Source organism: Hyposmocoma kahamanoa, unplaced genomic scaffold, assembly GCF_003589595.1.
Source record: "Hyposmocoma kahamanoa isolate Upper Pololo Valley unplaced genomic scaffold, ASM358959v1 114, whole genome shotgun sequence".
Classification (NCBI taxonomy): domain Eukaryota; kingdom Metazoa; phylum Arthropoda; class Insecta; order Lepidoptera; family Cosmopterigidae; genus Hyposmocoma; species Hyposmocoma kahamanoa.
Window position 1 is genome coordinate 4,594,529 of NW_020653383.1, and position 21,712 is coordinate 4,616,240.

General features: G+C 36.6%; 2 protein-coding genes across 2 annotated transcripts; both read left to right on the forward strand.

Moving 5' to 3' along the window:
- Nucleotides 1-1,479: 1,479 nt before the first annotated feature.
- LOC113239690 (MD-2-related lipid-recognition protein-like) lies at nt 1,480-9,162 on the forward strand. The gene is made up of 4 exons (XM_026476773.1): nt 1,480-1,647; nt 2,432-2,548; nt 8,148-8,320; nt 9,009-9,162. Exons 1-4 carry the CDS (start codon nt 1,569-1,571, stop codon nt 9,093-9,095), a joined length of 456 nt encoding a protein of 151 aa, XP_026332558.1. The 5' UTR covers nt 1,480-1,568; the 3' UTR covers nt 9,096-9,162.
- A 1,355-nt stretch (nt 9,163-10,517) lies between these two features.
- Nucleotides 10,518-15,569, forward strand: LOC113239693 (MD-2-related lipid-recognition protein-like). The gene is made up of 4 exons (XM_026476776.1): nt 10,518-10,632; nt 11,741-11,857; nt 13,689-13,864; nt 15,450-15,569. Exons 1-4 carry the CDS (start codon nt 10,557-10,559, stop codon nt 15,537-15,539), a joined length of 459 nt encoding a protein of 152 aa, XP_026332561.1. The 5' UTR covers nt 10,518-10,556; the 3' UTR covers nt 15,540-15,569.
- Nucleotides 15,570-21,712: the final 6,143 nt, after the last annotated feature.

Genomic DNA, 21,712 nt, shown 5'->3' on the forward strand with positions numbered 1-21,712 from the left:
TGTTCAAAACTCTTAACATACTACCACTGCCTTGTATGTACATTTTTGTGGTGTCTATTTTTGTCAAAAATAATTATAAACTTTTTAAAAGGACACGGGACGTTCACAACAGAAATGTAAGATACCCAGACAGATTAGTCAATCACAGTAGTACCAAATTAGGTTACTACCAGAGACAATGTGGAGCCATGTGTGTGAAAATATATAATACTTTATCCTCTAATATAAAAGATATAAATAGTAATCATTTATTTAAACGTAAGCTCATGTCATGGCTGAGAGATAAAAATTTCTACTCTATTACAGACTTCTTTTCATATAAAGCTGTTCAAATTTGATTATAAATATAATTGATTTAACCTACAGTGACATGAATTTATTATAGCACCGGAGTGTGATCTGTTTGCATGGCGATGGGCGGCTGTGTGTTGTGAATGCCTGAGATTTTGTGAAGCGATGGATGATAGTGAGTCAAGTATAGCGCTATAGTTTAATTTATTATTTCAGTGTTTGGTTTTTTTAAATTTTTTTATTGTTATTTTTTAATTAGTTTGGTTTCACGGCGCATTGGTTATGGAACTGTAATGCCGTGTAAACATGTTTACAATAAATAAATAAATAAAATAAATTATATTATTATTTTTTATTTTTACTTCTGCATGCTATGACAATAGCTTACAACTACTTGTAACATGTATAATTAATAACTATAGCTACATTACTAGATATAGCTTCAGATTTATAAAATTTGTAAAAAAAAAGAAAGAGATTTGTAATGTATTATATATATTGACTATGTATTGAAATAAAATTAGAACTTTAACTGTTTTGTGCATGTCTACTGACATTATTTGTAATTTAATCAATTAATTCAATCACTATAAGTATAATTTTGCATGCCAAATGTGGTAAAATATGAGCTCTATATCTCTACTGTGTTCCATCTTTTGTTCACCATATTTTAAGCAAATAAATTTTCATTTTCAAATAAAAGAAAGATTTTTAGCTGAGTGATTGACTTTAAATGATCTTTTCCGAACTTAAAATAGCGTAGGTTTATTTTTCTTTTCAAACAAACCAATTTTTCAATCTCTTTATAGGCTATACTGACAGCAGAATGAAAGGTAAGTTATTTATTTGCGTATATAATTTAATTACTATCTCATTTTAAATGCAAACTCAATCGTAAAAATATTTTCTTATCCAAATTAGACTATTTTGTTTGCCTATTTACATAAATAGGCAAACAAAATAAAAAACAAAAAACAAAATAAAATTAATTTATAACCTTTTCGTACTTACATTATAATGAACATTGACGCCAAATGATTGTTATTAACTAATAAGTCTTTAACAAATCTGTCTTTAAGTAAATTCTGAAAATTAGAAAAATCCTCAAGAAATAATAAATGAGACTTACCTCTTCCAATCTCACAAAATAGCGCGACGTAGGTAGATAAGACGATATAAAAATGTAAGTAGAAACTGCCCATCGTTCACAACAGCCCCGTACGTAATAAAGCTCACGGGATAGTCCATACTTGTATAATTAACAATTTAAAACAAAAATGCGCGTGGTCATTTTTATTTGTGCTTTACTAACTGTGATCAATGGAGAGGAGCTAGATGTACATTACTGTGACGGTGGTAAGTATCCGGTTCTTTTAATTAGTCTCTAATGGAACTTATTTCTGGTTCCATAAAGGAATCATAAAAATATAAAAACTTGTTTGTTAGCTCTACATTTTTCTTTCCTCTTCCATTTAGGAACAGGGACATTGCTCTTATCGTAGTATCTCCACAACTCACTGCTGTAATATTTCTTATTGATCAATTTCAGTATTATAACCCTATACAAAAAGAAAGCCAAGGCAATCTATTTTCTTTCCACCAACATAGTCAAATGACGTAAACTTTAAAACCTGAAAAAGTTCTTCACTAATAGTTTCAATTTCGTGTTCAACACAACGTTTCTCCATCACATCTGCTATATTTGCGCATGCGCGTACAGATGGCTATTACGCCATCATGCGCAAAAGGACGGACTCGCTGCTCTGGAGACTACGGGCTAGCACCAACTCCATCCAAGGAAGTGCATACTAAGTGGATACTTGTTAGTAAAAGATAAAATTCGCTGACAAGGACCAAAACTTTACTAACGTAGTCCTTAAGTAAGATGTATCTAACAAATTTAAGGATCCTTTTGTCTAAAATAAAGATGTATATTAATAATGTAATAAAATTATTACCTGCCTACAACAGGCAGAAGCATAGAGAAAACAGTTTCACACTTTATAACGAGGGAGACCTCGTTTTGTCGAAATGGGACAGGCAGAGCAATTGCATACATTATTTAATTTTTTTTTTCTATTTCTCCCTCAACTATAACTTTCGAATGTTTCGTTATTAAATTTTAACTTCTTATTTTCAGTGGGCAGTGAGCATTGCATCATCGAAAAGATTCGTATGACCCCATGTTCAACGCCAAAGAAAGAGTGTAGCATTAAAAGAAAATTTAATGCTAGTATCGAATTTGATTTTACCCCTAGTAAGTACATAAGCCATCTCTAACGTAAACATTACAGTTTCCACGGAAGAATTGTTTATTCTTTAATTATGGACTTCTCCATACATAGCACTAAAATTAATATTTACAAAACCCACTCTACAAAACAGTGTACTCCAAAAAGTCAAAGTCACCACCAGTTTTAGTAGAAGTGGAGTTTCTTGTAAGTAGTTCGTCCAGGGAAGTCTTGTCTCCTACTGTGAGCATTACTGCGTTTCGGTTTTGCTGGGTGCTGGGGTAACTTATGTCTCAAGATGACGGGCGCAGTGTCACTCACATTTTTATGATGTAAAACTCGGATTGTCAATGCAACTGTTACGGTCAGGCTTACCGCCAGGCACAGGATGTTTCCGTCTTGCCTGTTGGCGTCTTAAAAAAAGTAAGCTAACAACTTGTTGACTTTGGTGGCCGAATATAATGTGGGCGCTGGATGAGGAGGTCCCGTGATTCCCGGTAGGACCAAATTGGGCAATGAACTTTTCTAAATTGGTTCTGGTCTGGGTGTTTTGGGAAGTGCTCCAGAATGAAGACCCTTGTTCTGATAATAATTTTCAACAAAACATGTTGTCTTTCTATACATCTTTATCTAACACATACTGTTCAACTTTGTTTATGACTTTCCAATTAAAATACTTTTAAAGTATATTTTAAAGTTAGGAAATGATAATCTTACATTATATGTATACAATTTCCCATAATAGAATCGTTTACCTTAGTTAAACGATATCGTGGTACCATGAGTTTGGACTTAGTTCTAAGGTTAATATTATAGATATCTCCTTTTTAATGAAATTATGTATATTTTTACGAGCATACAAAATATTTGAGTAAATGTGCTGTGATGCCACAATCATGATACCAGTCTCCTTAAAATTTAAGGAGACTGGTATCATGAGAGAAACCCAAGAGTCTAAACGGTACACAAAACGAATCGTTCGTTTTTGCATTACAAATAGGCTTGTACATTTCCCGCTTTACCCCACATGAGATTCCTGTAGGACATTATACTATGGAAGTAACTAAAGTAAAGTAGTCTAGCAGTAGCACCATCGTTAAGCTCACGTATTCTACGGACTGCGTATGCAGCAGAACTTAATCTGCTGACCAAGGAAGATTTTATTAGGTTAAGTGACATAACTACACGTGCAATCAACAACATTATCCACATATTATTAATAAAGTTGAAATTGAAATTGCCGTGTGTGATGGGTAAGGCAAAATTGAAACAAGTTAAAACAGGGCTTCAATAATAGCTTTTTAAATTTAGAAGCAGGTAAATGAAATATGTCAATAACACTAACAAATCATTGTACTGAGAAACAACGCGACGTAGGGGAACTCGCTTGCCAGCATTTGTTCGGCAGCTAGCCGTTTTAAATAGCGGATAGGAGCGCGTACGACGTTGATGAACTCTCGTGGGTACATTGTATTTAATATTTTGCACAAGATCTGGACAGTCAATCAAATTGTGACAGAGTCTATGGAGTGTTACAGCTTGAAGAAGCATTCGTCTATTGTGAAGTGTTAGCATCCTAAACTTAGATATTAAGTTCTCGCATGGTGGTGTACTTCTTCTATATATTTTGTTGTTTACCGACTTAAGAAATTTAGCTTGAATTTTTTCAATTTGTTCTGAGTATTTCTTGTAGTGAGGGTCCCAAATTGAGCGTGCATACTCCACTTGAAGTCGAATCAGACCAATGTATAAGTAAAGATAAGTTGATAGACGAGAGAAGTCCTTGGCAGTTCTGATGACAAATTTATACATATGAAACCACTTGGCAACGATGGAGTCAATGTGTAGGTGTAACTTATTATCTAAGATTACAGCGAGGTCTCGCAGGGAATTCACTACTGTTAATGTGTTATTGCAAAGTTTATAAATATATGTAATTTTCATCTTCCTTTTCGTGAAACTAATACTTTTACAGTTTGGAATACTTAACTTGAGTTTATTTATGATACAATAGTGAGTTAAATGATCTAGATCACGTTGAAGTAAAGTACAGTCAATATCACTAGTAATGCTTCTATAAATTTTTAAATCATCCACATACAAAAGAAAATTTGTGTGCCGAAAACAAAATTTAATGTCATTTACAAATATAATAAATAATATAACGGGCCTAAGATTGATCCCTGAGGTACACCCGATGTTACGTCGATTATGTCTGAATGATATCCATTAACAATGACTCTCTGCGACCTATTGCAGACGTAATATGAGAACCAACGGAGTAAATTCCCTAGTATACAATTAATGGCTTATCAAGTAATAGTTTGTGATCAATTTTATCAAAAGCTTTCTGAAAATCCGTGTATACGGCGTCTACTTGGATGCCGTTGTCTATATTTTCAAAAACGAAGCCAGTGAATAATAGTAAGTTAGATACAGTTGATCTACGCTTAACGAAACCGTGCTGTTCGGGTATTATGAGGGAACTCGAGACCGGGTACAGCTCATCATGGACTAACTTTTCAAATATCTTGGCTAATGTACAAAGAATGGATATTGACCTATAGTTCTCAATGTTTTGTTAAGGGCCGTTTTTATAGACAGGAATTATATTAGTGGTCTTCCATTTAACTGGAAATGCACCTTCAGCTAGGCATTTATTAAAGATTATATTTAGTGGAGATGCAAGAAATTTGGCTGTTGTCTTTATAAAGATTGGTGGGAGTCCATCTGGGCCAGGTCCCTTCGTAACGTCAAGAGAGTGTAACTGTCGATTAATTTTGTCAGTGCTGAGGTATACGTTGCATAATACATTGCTATTATCAGCAAGTTACCAGGTTACCAGGCATCCACGAGGTTGGGTCAAAAGTTGATAGTTCATGTAAGGGTTTAAAGAACAATGAAACAGATTACCAATTTCGTTCGGATCGTTAGTAATCCGATCTTTGTAATGCATATGTGCTGGTAAACTAGGTTTTTTTGCGATTATTTATATACGTCCAGAATAACTTTTTGTTTTTCTTTATACTGTCTTCCACAGAATGTTTGTATTTTTTATAACATTTGTTGCATTCGTTTTGAAATCTGTCTCTGTATATTGAGTATATGTAATAGTCATAGTTATTGTTGTAGACCTTCCATTTAATCCAGTACCTTTTTTTTATTTTTGAGCATATGTATGAATGAGTTTGAGAACAAAACAGGAAAATTGCATTGATTGCGGGATGGTAATCATCTAATATGAGCAAAGATACAGTAATCGGAAGAACAGAGCAGTTTGTGTTAGATAGCAAAAGATCTAGCGTTCTGTGATCACAGTTTTTCAAATAATTATATTGAGAAGCAGCACAAAGTGTCATAAAGCCTCGTAGACTTAAACAGGTTGGATTAGTACCTGTGCAAATAAGGCTATTGTTTTGCGTGTCCCGAATCCAGTTCGCCATCGGTATATTATAGTCTCCAAATAAAAAAAACATGTCCGTGTCGGGGTCATTAATTGTCATCAATAATTGCTTAAAAACAATCTCATAGACCTTAGTAGGCGAGTTATTACCAATATAGGCGGCACTAATCATGTGCTTTTATTATGGTCAGAGCTAGAGCTAGGTATATAAACTAGAATGTGTTCCAGGTATTGAGAGTCACCGACAGTTGGCGAAGATGATGCAAAAACGGGATTCAATGAGCGCAGTACAACAACCATGACACCCCCACCATCTTTATTAGAAGTAGCATTACGATCTCTGTCACAGCGAAAAGCAATGTACAACTTTATAGACCAGAGTGTCTATAAATTTGTTGTCTAATATTTCGGAAATCAGCCAGGTTCTGTTATAATTATGATATCAAAATCGATCGACAGAATAATCATGTATAGTGTTTGTAGTTTAGTTCGCATCCCTCTGCAATTTTGATAGTATACACTCAGATTATGCGTCACTTTGTCGTCGGTACTATAAATAATGTAAATAAGTGAGTATTATGTGATTGAATAGTAGAACACCGTACCCAGAAGATACAAATAAAATCATTAAACGAGTAAAAATATCGAAGTGCTTTTTCAGCATGATTTAAATGAAAAGCATAAAAAAAATAAATTGAAAAGCGCGTATTGAACCCTGTGCGCAAAAAAAAAATATTATAAGATATACGTGGAAACCAATGAAGTTTACTATCTAAGGTCACTCTCAAAAAGAGAGCTTAATTAGCAAGATCTAACTTTTCTTGGTTTATTTCTATGATTGGTTTTTTTCCTATTTTATTTTTCATTTCTTTACTTTTCTTACAAAATTCGGGAAGCATAATATTAGTAAATAAATATGGCTTACAAAAATAACAGAAAAAGACAAAAAAATAAAGTTGGCGTAGGCAGTGTTCAATTCCCCGGAGTGTCACGAGTGCGGCGCTGCTACAGACTCGGCGAGGCACACCTTGGAGGTGTCCCGACCTGGAGCCAGCAGCGTCGGGATCTCGTAGAGATGGTGGGACGAGACCTCTCACTGCCCAGCATAGTTAAAGCCATGTTGGGAAGCGAGAGTTCATGGCAGGCGATGGTCTCCTTCTGCGAGGACATGATGTCGCAGATGGAGACAGCCGGACGGGTCCCTCCCTCTCGGACCCCATTCGGCGTCGGCGGAGAGGACGCACGCGACGGCTCTTCGCAGACCGCCTGCGTCCCATCAGCGGAGGCCAGCAGGGTGCGGGGTTGGGAGACCCTGCCCCTGCATTGCACAGGCCTCCGCCGCCGGTAGATACCCCAAATGTTCCGGGGCATCTCCGTGCAGGTAGCCCCCCATGATTTAGGGGGGGATGGTGTAGGGGTCCGCCCAAAGCGGACCAGCACCACCGAAGTCGCGGTAGCATCTGAAAGGGACCTCGCGGCTCCGGCGTCAGGTGTGCGCAGGAACATCGTGACGTTTTTAGTGGGTATGCTCTTGGGGATCGACATAGTCCCCAGGAGAGAGTCCCACATCGCCCAGCGGCGGGGAATGCGTAACGCATTTTCCTCACGGTAATAATAAAAAAAAAAAGCAGTGTTCAATTGGCGTCTTTCTGCATTGCTGTAATGTTGCTGAAGGAAGCGGCGGAAGATCCTTCCTCTCATCCTATGCGCCGCAACAAGCGGCTGCAACAAGCGCGCAAGCGGCTGGTTTATGCCCGCTAACTGCCGCTCTGAGAGTGAACCCTGGGATTCAAAAACGGGGACTTTTGTCACCCATTAGATAAGGGTTCACAAGTTGGTTGGTGTGCCAAGTATTCCCGGCATGCCACTAACGATGAAGGGGGAATGGTGATCCCCCAGGGGTGAGTCCGCGGTGGCGGACAACCGCAGACAGGGCCGTGGATCGTAAGCCACGTGGTCACAGTCCCGTCACACGCGGGATGTGGGAATACCCGGGGGTTTTTAGTGAGTAAGAGTCTCACATTACCACCGCGCGTCCCCGTGACGTGGTGGTATCCATGACGGATTTTCCCCCGGAAAAAAAAGTAGTGTTCATCGGAGGCATCGATATATTCACGCGAATAGGCAATCAGTGACGGCGTTATTCAAGTAACTACCATCACCAGCACCACTGTGGGAGACTACTTATCACGTATAAAAATTGCTGTATCAATTATTTACAGAATTCGTAGCCGAGAATTTAGTGGCAATTATAGTATGGACCAACGGACCAACGAGCGAAATTGAATTTCCGGGTTTTGACAAGGATGGCTGCAAATTTACTACCTGCCCCACTGCAGACGGTGTCACCCAGAGCCTTTTATATTCTTTACATATAGGACAAAAAGAACCAGTTGTAAGTCTGAATTCTAAACATACGTTTAAAACCAAAATTTGGATGACAAGTTTGCGCATATTATTGTCCAAGTAAAATAATATTTATGATATTTCCACACGTCTCTCATAACTGAATAACACGAATGAAGTAGCAATATATATGTACTATATATACATTGTTTGGTGATTTTGACAAATTCAAAGTTGCATCAATATATATATATATATATATCATCATCAATTATACTTCTATACTTACACGACAAATTTCTTGGCAATTGCTACTTAACTCGTGTAAACCGGTAAAGTCGGTACAACTTGTGATGTTGGCCCTTTTTAACGACTTCAAAAAATAAGGTGGTTCTCAATTCGATTGTACTGTACTTTTGTTTGTGTGTATGTATGTTACACAAATGTTCCAAAATTTGTGAACGGATTACGATGATTCTTTTTTTTATTAGAAACAGATTTACCCTAGGTCTGTAGTTGGAAAGAACGTACCTACCCCAATAGTGGCTCCATTCAAATTTGAAGAAAATATTCCACTAATGGTGGCAAATTACGGGATGAATTCGGTTTATATTTACTCGGTTATAATTTATATTTGTACCAACTACTGTTTGTATCCCTGTTGCTTGTCATCCTATTGTTAGTTTTCCCCTTATGGCGTAACTGTTACTAAAGTTTTTACTTCTTAATATTTTCAGGGCGCGTATCAACTAAAATGGAAATTATACGACATAAACAACGAATCCAACCAGTGTTGCTTTAAGTTTCGTGTCCGGGTACGCTAAATATTTGTAAACTAAAAATATTAAATGAATATTATATGCCTAACTAATAAATATTGGCGTTAATTTTTATTACAAGTTTTTTTTTCTGGTATTCTAACCGGCACATAGAACGAGGGACTTCATAAAAAGCTGTACCAGCCGTCTGTAGACGTTTGCTGTGTTAAGAAAGCAGCATTCCAGCTTCCAGCTCATTCTCCTTTACACTTCAATCTGAGACACACCAATGCTGCTTTACTGCAGAAATATGTAACGATGATATCGACTCAGGCGGGTTCTGCACGTAAAACACAAATTAATATTATTACTAGACGTAGAGTTCCAACGCTTATTCGGTATTCGGTTTACTCGGTCTGTTTTTTTTGCTATTCTGCCGAATACCGAATACTTAAAAGCAGGAAGAAGAAACAAGAAAAAACAATAGATTATCACTACTGAACATACATGCAATACAATTTTTCGAATCTTTATTTAAAAGGTGACATATAACTACGTAATTTTTCTAAGAGTTCAAAAAAGAAACATATATAAATAACTCATAATTCAATCAACGAGGCACTTATTATTTTGTAAACCAAAATAAAATTAAGTTATTTAATTTTTTAATTGTGGTTATTGTATACTGAATTGAATTGAGTTCCCCAAACACCTTAAATTTTATATAGAGCAATAGCCCCTTACAGAGTTTACAACTTAGTCTTAAACAGCGTATAGGTTCTTATTATAAGATACCCTGTAAGGGCATAGCAATGAAGGGAAGTGATGTCCCCGGAGTCAATCACGCTGCTCAGGATTTCCTAGTTTGAGACCAGGTAATTGGTTAGCTTACCTGGTGTACATTACTATTATTATCATTATTATACCAGTAAAAATATTAAATATAATTATTTATGTCATTTCGTTCGATATAAGTATCATCTAATTCTAGCAAGACCAAGACCAAGTCCGACCCTGCAAGACTTGGTCAAGAACAAGACTGAGTCTGCTAGACTATTGCCGTCTCGCATATACTTTGAATTCTGTTCTTTTACACATTTTACGCCTAAATTATAACCTACCAAGATTGTCATAAAACTACTAATTCAATCAAACACAGCCTTATTCATTTAAAACTCTCGTCATCTGTAAATCGGATACAGTTGATTTTTCTTTTCAGAACTTGATAGCAAACGTCGTTTACTTTCGCAGCAGTTCCCACGACTGAATGTGTCAATGCGGGCATTGTGGCGGGCAGGGTCATAATAAATTAACGGAAGTTTTGCGATATACATAATATGTAATGGTTCCTTGCTTTTATTACAAAATTGAATAAAACACTCGTACAGAAACGTATGGTCATTATGTTATCAACTCCAATAAACGGTTGTGTGAACTGTTATGAACAATACTATTCATAATTAATGTGTTTGTTTTGAACAAAAGGCCCGCAGTCAGTGCTGCGTCTGCAACGGAACAGAACACAACATGTATAAATTTGTATTTATTTTAATTGTGGCTTTTGCTAACGCTGAGAATTTGAATAAAAAGTTTTGTATCGGAGGTAAGTTAACATTTTCGTACCTAATTTCAACGTATTTTCTGCATAAATGTATTACAATGTGGAGCATGTACTGTGACATTTTTTTCTTATGATATCAAGTGACAGGACGAACAAGACGTGCTTAGTGTTAGTAGGACCACTCACAGCTTTAAATCGTAAACATCTGAGGAACACTGCCACTGCGCCTGCCCTGAGACATAAGTTGACAAGTCTCATATGCCTGTAATTTTACAAGGACCTTTAACCCTTCAAAACCGGAACGCGATAATGCTCACATTGTTTGGGGGCAGAAATAGGCAAGGTAGCAGTACTTCCTTGGACGAACTCTTTAATAAGGAGCTATGCTGCTACTAAAGATTTGACTGAAGATTTATATTTGTAAAGATTTGTGGAAGAAGTCCAATATATCCCCACCAAGGTGTCATTAACCTTTCAAGTCCTAGAGCTGTGATATATCGACAATTTTTTGTGTCGATTTTTGGCACCAAACGTCATCGTTTTATCACGACACGAATTAATTGTGTTCAAAGCGAAGTTGTAGTCTACTTATCATTTAAAGTGACAGTTGTCACTAGCAACCGCTTAGAATATTGCACACTCTTATATGTCAAATTGTACAGCTTCCCTAGCAATCACATGAAAAAGTAACTTTTTGATTACACTATTATTATTGATTGGGAAAGAGCATGATTTCAATTTTCATTCAATAGGACATGTTTACAATCTCGTTATTATAATAGTGATGATTTAATAGCAACCCTTGGAGTTTCTTAATAATTCTTAGGGAAATCTGTCTTACAAATGAGTGTTGTGATTAAACACTAATGAATATTATAATGATATCAACTGTAATCAGGTTACATATTTTGATACAATATTTTAAGTAATTGCTAGTGGCAACGCTCTGTAAACTCTGGTAGGTACCCAGGGCCCTTACCAAATAACGCTGATATTGCTAGGGAAAGAGCATGATTAAAATTTTTATTCACTAAGACATGTTTACAATCTCATTATTATAATAGTGATTATTTAATAGCAACCCTTGGAGTTTCTTAATCATTGTTTCTTACAGTTCTTTGATATAATATTAAGATAATTATGTTTACAGAGGACAACACGAAATGCTCAATACATAGCGTAATCCTAGATCCGTGTCCTGAAGGACCCGCCTTCTGCACTCTCAAGAGAAACAAGCAATACACTATCACTGTGGATCTTACTCCGCGTAAGTGCAGAGCTAGGACCTTATCGCCTTATAAGAGATGTCGCTAGTGTCAATACAGTATTTTTTGTTTCTAGTAGGCAACTGAAAGTAATTTATATGCCGACTTTCGTAAGCTACAAATGGACTTTGAACAACTTTTGTCTTAATACTAATTTCGGAAAATCAATATTTTTGTAAAGTGACTGTAGTTTTCACAAAACTTTCATAAAGTACAGCTACTTTTACAAAATGTAGTGAAAATTACCGACGCCATTATTGATGCGTTTTACTAAAAAAAAAAGACGTTTACGCAACGTCTTATCCTTTGACATTGCATTTCAATTTGAAGCATTTTCGTACTGATAATATGAAATCATTAATTCTAATATTGTCGGTAGAAAAAAAAGATATTTTTTGATAGTACCAAGTGACGGGACAAGTTGATAAGCGACACGCCTACTCGTAACAGTTGCAGTGCCACTCAGAGCTTTAAATCTTAAAGATATTAGGGGCACTGCCACTGCACCATCACCCTGAGACATAAGTTGACAAGTCCCATGTGCCTGTAATTTCTCCAGCACCCTTGCTCTTCAAAACCGGAACGCAATAATGCTCACGTTACTGCTTGGCGGCAGAAATAGGGAAGGCTTTCCTGGACGAAATCTTTCACAAGGACCTCGTCTGCTACTAAACCTATTCGATAGTACACATGAAGCAAGTTTTTAAAGTATTAAAATCTGAAAAATAAGCAGCTGTTTTTCGTACATAACACATACACACGAACATAAGTTGCGTAGGTATACTATTAGTATACCATTGATTACGAAGCAGCTGATTTTTTTTAAATTTAGCAATGTTGTATGCAAGCCTGATTGGGCAACGCATGCCTTTTAAGTCGAAGATCCTGAGTTCGATACCCACCTAGCGGCCTACACCACTGACTCATTCGTTTTTCTAATTATCACTTGCTTTAACGGTAAATAATAATAATGGTCCGTAGATAAGACCCGTGTCCAACATTGGGACTTGTATTGTATGTGTTAGCGGTAATATAAAACTAAGAAGAAAAATACTCGTAAATACTATATTAACATTTGAAAACGGGAATAAACGCGTTTAAACAATTTAATAGGTATTTTCACACCTACCTATTTTCCCGACATTTCGGCCAGGTTGCTCTGGACGTGGTGACGGGCTGAGAAGCAAGGTAACTGACATTATTGACTGACAATGATAAGTTAGGTAAAACGTGTGTATTTCCATTTTAAAATGCTAGTACAATGCAAAGCTAAAGTTTAAAGTGTATAAAAACTTTATTTAAAAGCGTAACAATGTAACTTTTATAATTATCTCGAAATGATTGGGCTAGTTTACTTTGAACTTAGATCATCTTAGACTTAGACTTGAACGCCCCTGTCGTCTTTAGAGCTAATTAAGTAATTACCTACTACGCAACATACCGAAATTCTCTGTCAACATTTCCAGTTGTATTATTTATCAAAGATCGAACAAGACAAAGAAGAATTCCTTCAATCTGACTAGATTCGAACCAGCGTCTGTTGCGACAACGTGGCAACTTTCATCAATTTCTTATAGGCGGCGCTGACGGCAAAGCAGCCTTTTAAATTGATCTGCAATAAGTACTGAGAAAAATTTGCACGATCTGCTGACTCGGTCTGGAGCTCAGTCGGTAAGAGCTGTGACCCCAGTGTGGCAACAGAAGCTGGTTCAAATTCAGTCAGATAGAAGGAATTTTTGCTCGAGTTGCTCGATCTTTGTATGCTATCTTTATTATTGAATAATAACAAACCAGTGAAATAAGCTAGTATCTAGATAACGGTAAACTTTACAGAATTCTCAGCTAAAACACTGAAGTTAGCGTTATTTGCCGATGACACCAACAAGGGTCTCTTTGATAAGACCGTGAAGATCCCAATGGAGGCGTGTGACGTGCTCACCTGTCCGATGGAGGCGAACGTCAGGAGACTATTTGACGTGGACTTTGTTCTGGGAAAGACTCTTGGCACAGTAAGTTCCGTATGGTTCCTTATAGGCCATCCACTTTTAATACAAACTGCAATGTCGAGTTGCCCTTGCACCTACACCAAATCCGCCACACCCCCGTTTATCTATGTACCAACTTGATTACACAGGCTGAAGAATAACGACGTACTATTGTATGCTCCGGGGAGTTATGGACTGCAAACGATTAAGAAATTATCTCTTCTTCAGCCTTTAGTCACCCTGCCGAGTGGTATCCTTCTCTTCGGTCTTGAGCCATTTGCATCCAGGTCATATACTAATGGTCGGATATTCGGATGCTTTTATACCTAAAGCTCGTTTGTTGTTATCGTATCGATAGCATACACTGTACAATTGTGGCCCAGAACACGGCCACGCCAACCGCGACAGAGTTATATCCTCAAGCTTGCAGGTGTTAAGGCATGCGGAGGGCGATATGGGATGCAGCATTGTTTGAATCGCACCGCACAAACAATCGAGCTTAGTACTTTTCCAAAAATCAAATTGTCCTTGCTCCGGCTAACCTGGGTCCTAAGCGTAAATAAAGACTTCCAGATTGGTCATGGCAATTCCAGTGTCCAGGAGAAGGTGATTCTCAGAAGGTGGAACAAACGCAGTGCGCCAAAGGTTGCACCTCGCCTCCGCTGAGTTTATTTTTTCCCATGAATTACTATCAAAGTATGGAAGCGAATTTTAAAATTTATTTTTTCTTCTTCCGGTATCAATACCGGGATTTCTACATTTTAAATACCTATAACATTTGGGCTCAGTATAAATCTTAAAAGTCTGACGATGGCCAGGAATATGACAGATAGATCACAGTATAATAGAACAGCTAGAAGTGTCAAATTAAAATCCCACACGATTCCTTCGGCAAAAAATTATGGAGATTAATATTATTTTCTTGATATCCGAAGTTTTTACAATTGCACTTTCTGTAGCAAAAGTTAATTTAAATATTGCATAAAATTACAAATAACATTTTAAACGTTCATTTTCCTTCAAATTTATACATGAAAATAATTTCATCAATACCGCTGGATTTTAACGATACAAAAGTACATTCTGTGCAAGCGAGCATCCAAATAATAGGTAAATAAGCATCCGATTATCTGAACACTAATTATCACCGAAAGAACGAACAAACCAAGCATCATAATAGTGACTAAGAGATAAAACTGAGAGATGAGCATTCCGTATACAGAGTGGTGGATTTGATTGATTTTCTTGCTCCCGGTCGAATCCTTTTTTCTGTATAATTATCAAACCCTTAAATATATACACCTCTAGACAATATTTTTAAATTCGGAACGTTTAATAGTGACTTTTAAAGCTTAGAGTGGTTACATACGGCGACTTTTGGCACCGATGTAAACGTGCGTTCGTGAAACGCGCGATTGCATCGCTACACTTGCGATTTATAGGCGATTGCATCGATACAAACGCGCGATTGCATCGATGCAATCGCATATAAATCACAAGTGTAGCGATGTAATCGCGCGTTTGCACCGCCGTTAAAAGTCGCCGTGTGTAACTAACTGCTCTTAGGTGGGTGTCGTACGTACAATAAAAGAAATGTTTTTATTTTCAGGAAAAGTTTCCACTAAAAGTGAAACTATGGAACGAAGACGATGATTCTCAATACTGTTGCTTCACTTTCAGTGTTAAAATGTTTAAATAAACATTTTTTTTATTACAAAAACGTTAAAAAGTTTTTTATTTGGTTTTCTTTAATAACACCATTTCAGTATTCTTATAAAAACGCAGCTTTGTATGCGTATGTATTTCTTTTTTATTTTTGAAAAGTAAAGTTAAAATGTTTTGATTTAGACAATGTCTTAGGAATACCAGTGCCGGCTTTATCTACGACGCAGGGTATTAGGGAGTGCCGAACGCCCCTCGCGACGCCTCCAAACAGCCTGCGTCGCTCGCGGCGTAAGCGAAGTAAGCTGGCTATTTCTTCCCAACATCATTTATAAATGCACCATTTGCACCCGAGTTTCCGATCACATACTCCATTTTGATCGCGTGCCTTCTAGAGAGCGCCAGGGTATTGATTGCACCCGGACTTACATGGGCTAGCGCCGGCGCTGAGGAGTAGTTACATCAAACAAAAGAAATATGATATTTCTGCAACAAATGAATAAAACCACGCGCCACACTGAACGGTTTCAGTATTATTTGTCCTAAGTTATAAGTAGACTTTATTTAACAATAGTAGCAAACATACAAGCCTATGTTTTACAATGCATCAACTTTTCTAGCACTGAGCCAAGTACGGTACGGTATGATTTTAGAGAGTCAATCTCTAATGAGTACCCCATACCACCTATCATGCTTAATTGGCTAGCCGTACCTCATATATAAGATGTAAATGATGATGCAGAACCCAGAGAACAAGAACCCTATGAGAATCTAGTGGAGATGTTAATGGACGATAGATTTTTTCAGAATACACTGGGAGAAACAAAAGCCAACATCAGCAGCAACAAATTGACATGAAACGAAAAATATCTTTGGCATTTTAAATAAGAACTAGCGCACTCCTTCACGTACTGTCAGTGAGCTCCATTCGAGCATCAAATCCCTACTGCGCGTGTCGAATGCAGCACCGGCACGCTAGCTTGAAAATGAAAGGGAAATGCCATGATGTCACTTACAATTGTTATAAGACCGCATTATTAGTAGATTATTTACCGCATCGCCGGAAGTCTAATTCCTTCACGTATTCAAACAGACCAAGAACTGGCAACTAGATTAACATTGTACTATGGCTTTGATCTTAGCAAAGATAACGTATTTTTTACAATGACGACGAAAAAAGGCGACGAAAACAGACCCAGCGAATTATCGCCCAATTGCGCAGGAACCTTGGCACAGGAAAATTGGTAGGAACCAACTTCGTCAAAGATGTAATTTCTTTGAAAAATTCAACATTTATAATAGTATCGAGTTCTTAGGTTGTCAACCGTGACCATGGGACCTGTAAAGGGCCCGAAACGTCGGTTTGTTTGAAAAAACAAATATATACGCGATTTAAATCCGGAAAAATAGTTTCATTCCTATTTATAATAGTAATCAAAATGGCTTTCGGAAAATCATTCGACAACTTTGGCAGTTTATAAATGTGTAAAAAAATTCTAAATACAATAAATAATAAAAAAATATACAATAGGATTATTACTGGATTTAAGTAAAGCTTATGACAGAGTCAAATACAAAATACTCTTGCAAAAATTGTATGATGCAGGGATAAGAGGCTTAGCCCATAAATGGCTCACTAGTTACTTGACAAAACGAGAACAAGTTATTGAAATTGAACACTTGAATTATAAAACAGGTACTATTACAAACATAAAATCTGATAAAATAAACATCATTAACTCTATCCCGCAAGGTAGCGTTTTGGGTTGTATTTTGTTCTTGATATATCTAAATGATCTGCCCAAAATATGTGAAGAACATTGCACTTTATTTGCAGACGATATTACAATCATATTATCTTGTGTAAATGAGGAAGAATTACAGGACAAAATAGATAAGACACTAGAAAATCTTATAAAATGGCTAAACTCTCACAATTTGGAATTGAATATAAAAAAATCTAAACTTATTCAGTTTAGACCGTACCAAAAATCACCTTTAAATATACAATATCAATATAAAAATACAGAACTTAAAACAGAAACTACAGCGACCCTACTCGGTATTGAATTAGACTCAACTATGAATTGGAAATCTCATGTACAAAACTTAACTGGTAAATTGTCTACATTTATTTATGCGTTGTACAACCTCAAAAAGGTTACAGATTTTAAAACAGCTCTATCTGCGTACTATGCCTTTATTCACGCAAGGCTCTCGTACGGGATAGTTTTATGGGGAAATTGCGTTGAGATTGACAACTTATTCTTACTTCAAAAGAAATGTATAAGAATATTTGCTAATTTAGACTCACAAACCTCTTGTAAGTCGTTCTTTATTAAACACAACATTTTGACACCAACCTCAATTTATATTCTCGAGTGTAGTAAATTTGTAAAGAAATACAGTCATCTTTTCTCTCCTGTAAAGACTCTGAAGCGTAACAATAGAGGTTTACACATGTTGAAGCGTTCTTTCAGTACGCTAGGTATATACCATTCAAGGCCTCACTGTATGGTAATTATAATATATAATGCGATCCAATAAATATAAAAACATAAGATACACATAAGGCCTTTGTAGCCCATCTAAAGAGCTATCTACAGAGCAAAGCTTTTTATTCACTCAAAGAATACTTTTTAGAAAATAGTGCTTAAAAGCGAATTACCAAGTTTATTGTCCCGAACCCGAACCCACATTCATTTGTTCTTCTACCCACCGATGAACAGGAGGTGCTTCGTGTAATTATGTCGCTAAAAAAGGACTGTGCGGTGGGATGGGACGGTATATCTACAAAACTAATTAAAGCCTACAGTTACCTAATTGCTCCTCCCTTAACTCATATATGTAACATGTCGTTCTCCACAGGTGTGTTTCCTAAATCTTTTAAAATAGGCCTTATTCACCCGATATACAAATCAGGAGATCATAAAGAGGTTAACAACTACCGCCCTATATCAGTACTACCCGCCCTATCCAAGGTACTCGAAAGATTACTCAACAACCGACTGACTAATTATCTAGAAAGCAAAGACCTGTTAAGTGATAACCAGTACGGTTTCCGGGTGGGAAGATCCACTGCTCAAGCAGTACTTAACTTTACCAACTCGATTGTCCAAGACCTTGACAATAGAAAGAAAAGTTTGGCAATTTTCCTTGATCTAAAAAAGGCCTTCGACACTGTATCACATCCAATTTTACTGACTAAATTAGAATCACTTGGCATACGCGGTGCTCAACTTTCTCTGTTTCAAAGTTACCTCACCGGCAGAACCCAACGAGTTATCATAGATCATAACATAAGTGATGACCTCTGCATCAGCTACGGAGTTCCCCAGGGAAGCATAGTGGGACCTACCCTATTTCTCGTCTACGTTAACGACCTGTGCAATTTGCCTATTCCTGGAGGTCACCTAACTGCTTTTGCAGACGACACGGGTCTGTACTTTTCTGGAGATACATGGGATGAGGTATTCTCTACCGCACAGTTTGGGTTAGATAGGGTCATGAAATGGTTAAACTGTAATATGCTCACCCTCAATACATCAAAAACAAAATATATAACATTTTCAATAATTAACCGTAACCTTCCAATTCCTACCAAACACGTAATCACTGCTCACTCTCCCAAATGCTCCAACGTCCCCTGTTTTTGCCCCCAACTTGAGAAAACGGATAAAGTTAAGTACCTGGGAATTGAGTTAGACAGTAATTTATCTTTTAAAGCTTATATTAGTCTACTTGCAAATAGAGTACGCAAATTAATCTTCGTCTTCAAACACCTTCGACACGTCGCTGACCCTTCCATCCTCAAAATGGTCTATCTTGCTCTATGCCAATCAGTACTGACCTATTGTATCACCACTTGGGGTGGTGCTGTGAAAACACACTTTATTGTTCTGGAGCGAGCTCAGCGAGCTTTACTTAAAGTATGCACTTTTAATCATAGACTCTTCCCCACACATTCCCTCTACCAACATTGCGAAGTCCTTACAGTACGCCAGTTGTACATTGTATGTACTGTTCTCCTACAACACTCTAAAACCCCATACTCTACTGATAACATACGAAGAAACCACTTGGTCGCAGAATCCCGCCATTATCACACCAGCTTCAGCCATAGATTCTTCTGTTTCCTTGGGCCTTTCCTTTACAACTCCATCCACCGGAAACTAAATATTCATTCTCTTCCCAAAACCAGATGTAAGAGCATAGTATCAACTTGGCTGCAAAACCTTAACTACGAAGAAACAGAAGCTCTCCTTCAACAGGTTGCGTGAACCGCTGTTTTCCACACATCTATTAAAATAAAACAACCACTAACCAACCCCAACATTCGTTCCGCATACTCACACACGCTTACACACACCACACACACACATACACCACTCACACACACTCACAAACTATTATGCACATTCACATAGTGCTCAAATGATCACACATATACAGGCATTATGTCGTTGCCAATGTATTAGTATCGTATTAAATTTTATTATTATATACATTTAACTCCTGTATTTTATACATTTAACTCCTGGAATTTGTTATTAAAATTTGTATCTTGTATCCTGGCACTCTATTGTATAGTACCATAAATTCAAGCACATAAGTACTGTTAGTAGCCTCTAGATGTACATATTCGGTCTTTTTGTACCTACCTACTGTAGCTGCTGGCTAAAGCTCAGAGTATTCTATTTTAGTCAGCGGCTGTACGTTATAAGCACCAGCCTTTCCCCAAGAAACATGTAATACTTGGTACTTACTTTAATATAAGTCTAACCTGTACCTAATGTAAGGCTTATGGAACAATAAATGATTATTATTATTATTATTATTATTATTATTGTAAACTATGTCAAATAGACAGACATAAGTGTATCAGGAATGAGACCTAAATGTAAAAGGAATTAATAATATTTATTGTTGATATTGCCTACAATTCTGTTTAGTTTTTTTTTTTTGTTATTAACCATTCTTAATTTTATTTAAATAATGTAGAATTTTCTTATTGACTTGTTTTTAATTTTATTTTAATAATGTACCTGTTTTAGTAAAGTAAGGATATAGTGCCCTTAGAATGTTGCAGTGCCCCCACGGGGTGTTGCATGTCAAGTTCGATTAGCATAAGAACACCTGTTATATAACCATGTAACTTGCAAATAAAGAATATGAATATGATTAAGTTTTCTTGGAAGAGGGATAATTTGGGCTCTAAGTATTAGTGTACAAGCATTCATAGCATAGCATTCATACAACAAGTCATTGTTGATATCCGACCCCCTAGCTGAACTTTTGGTTCTGAGAGCCTTCTACTCTTTCAGCAGAAAATTGTAAAGGAATTCCAGCTTTTTGGTTGAAATTTGTATTTATGTAATGTAATTAAAGATCAAATTGGGTTAAAAAGTTTTTAAAACGTCATCACTAATGATGCAATAAGGAAGTCATACCCAATAAACTTTACGGCTCACAGGTCAAAGGTTAAGTTTTATTTAACACCTTTCTTCATACTGCTCTACTCATAACCAAATAGACGGTCAAAGGGTTAGGTATCTTAGGGCATCGGATGTACGTATGTAAAAATAATAGGCAAGAGTCAAATCACTATCTTTAGTGATTACTACATGCAACGTAGACTTTATAAATTACTAGAACTATTGCAAGGGTCTCTTCTTTTTTTCCATACTTCACTTAGATTCTTCTATATCAAATTTCGTTCAATTAATTTCCTCACCTTTTTCTGATTCGTCCTCGTTTGTCTTTCCATCTTTCTGTATCCAACGCCCTATGTTCAACCATCTAACATGTTGTGTGTATTTGGTGTCATTTCAGTTAGTTACTTTTTCAATTAATTATCAACTTTGTTACCGCCAAAGTTTACAGTCCATAATCTACCTACATCTTACTATGAGAAAAAGTTCTCATCATTCCCGGATCTAATCATACAATGTCGTACTTATCACTTGCAAGTACATCTTTTCATACAATGAAATGATAATTCTCAAACCGTTAGATTGCTAACAATGGTTTCTTTGACCAGTTATCGGTGCATCAGCAATTACCGGACTTTAATGGGGACTTCACTATGATTTTAATAAGATCTCTTTTTCTTTTTGTGAACTACACTCTGTTCTAGTTCAAATCAAAAGAAAATGAGAATAACCTAGAAATATTTGAAGAATGAAACTATTTGTCCGGATTTAAATCGCG

Bases quoted from the DNA above. Each gene is read 5' to 3' on its own strand.
- LOC113239690 (XM_026476773.1), top strand. From the start codon at position 1,569: ATGCGCGTGGTCATTTTTATTTGTGCTTTACTAACTGTGATCAATGGA. The intron at 1,648-2,431 runs GTAAGTATCCGG...TCTTATTTTCAG, and splicing joins TGTACATTACTGTGACGGTG to TGGGCAGTGAGCATTGCATC. The intron at 8,321-9,008 runs GTAAGTCTGAAT...TAATATTTTCAG, and splicing joins TAGGACAAAAAGAACCAGTT to GGCGCGTATCAACTAAAATG.
- LOC113239693 (XM_026476776.1), top strand. From the start codon at position 10,557: ATGTATAAATTTGTATTTATTTTAATTGTGGCTTTTGCTAACGCTGAG. The intron at 11,858-13,688 runs GTAAGTGCAGAG...TAAACTTTACAG, and splicing joins CACTGTGGATCTTACTCCGC to AATTCTCAGCTAAAACACTG. The intron at 13,865-15,449 runs GTAAGTTCCGTA...TTTTATTTTCAG, and splicing joins TGGGAAAGACTCTTGGCACA to GAAAAGTTTCCACTAAAAGT.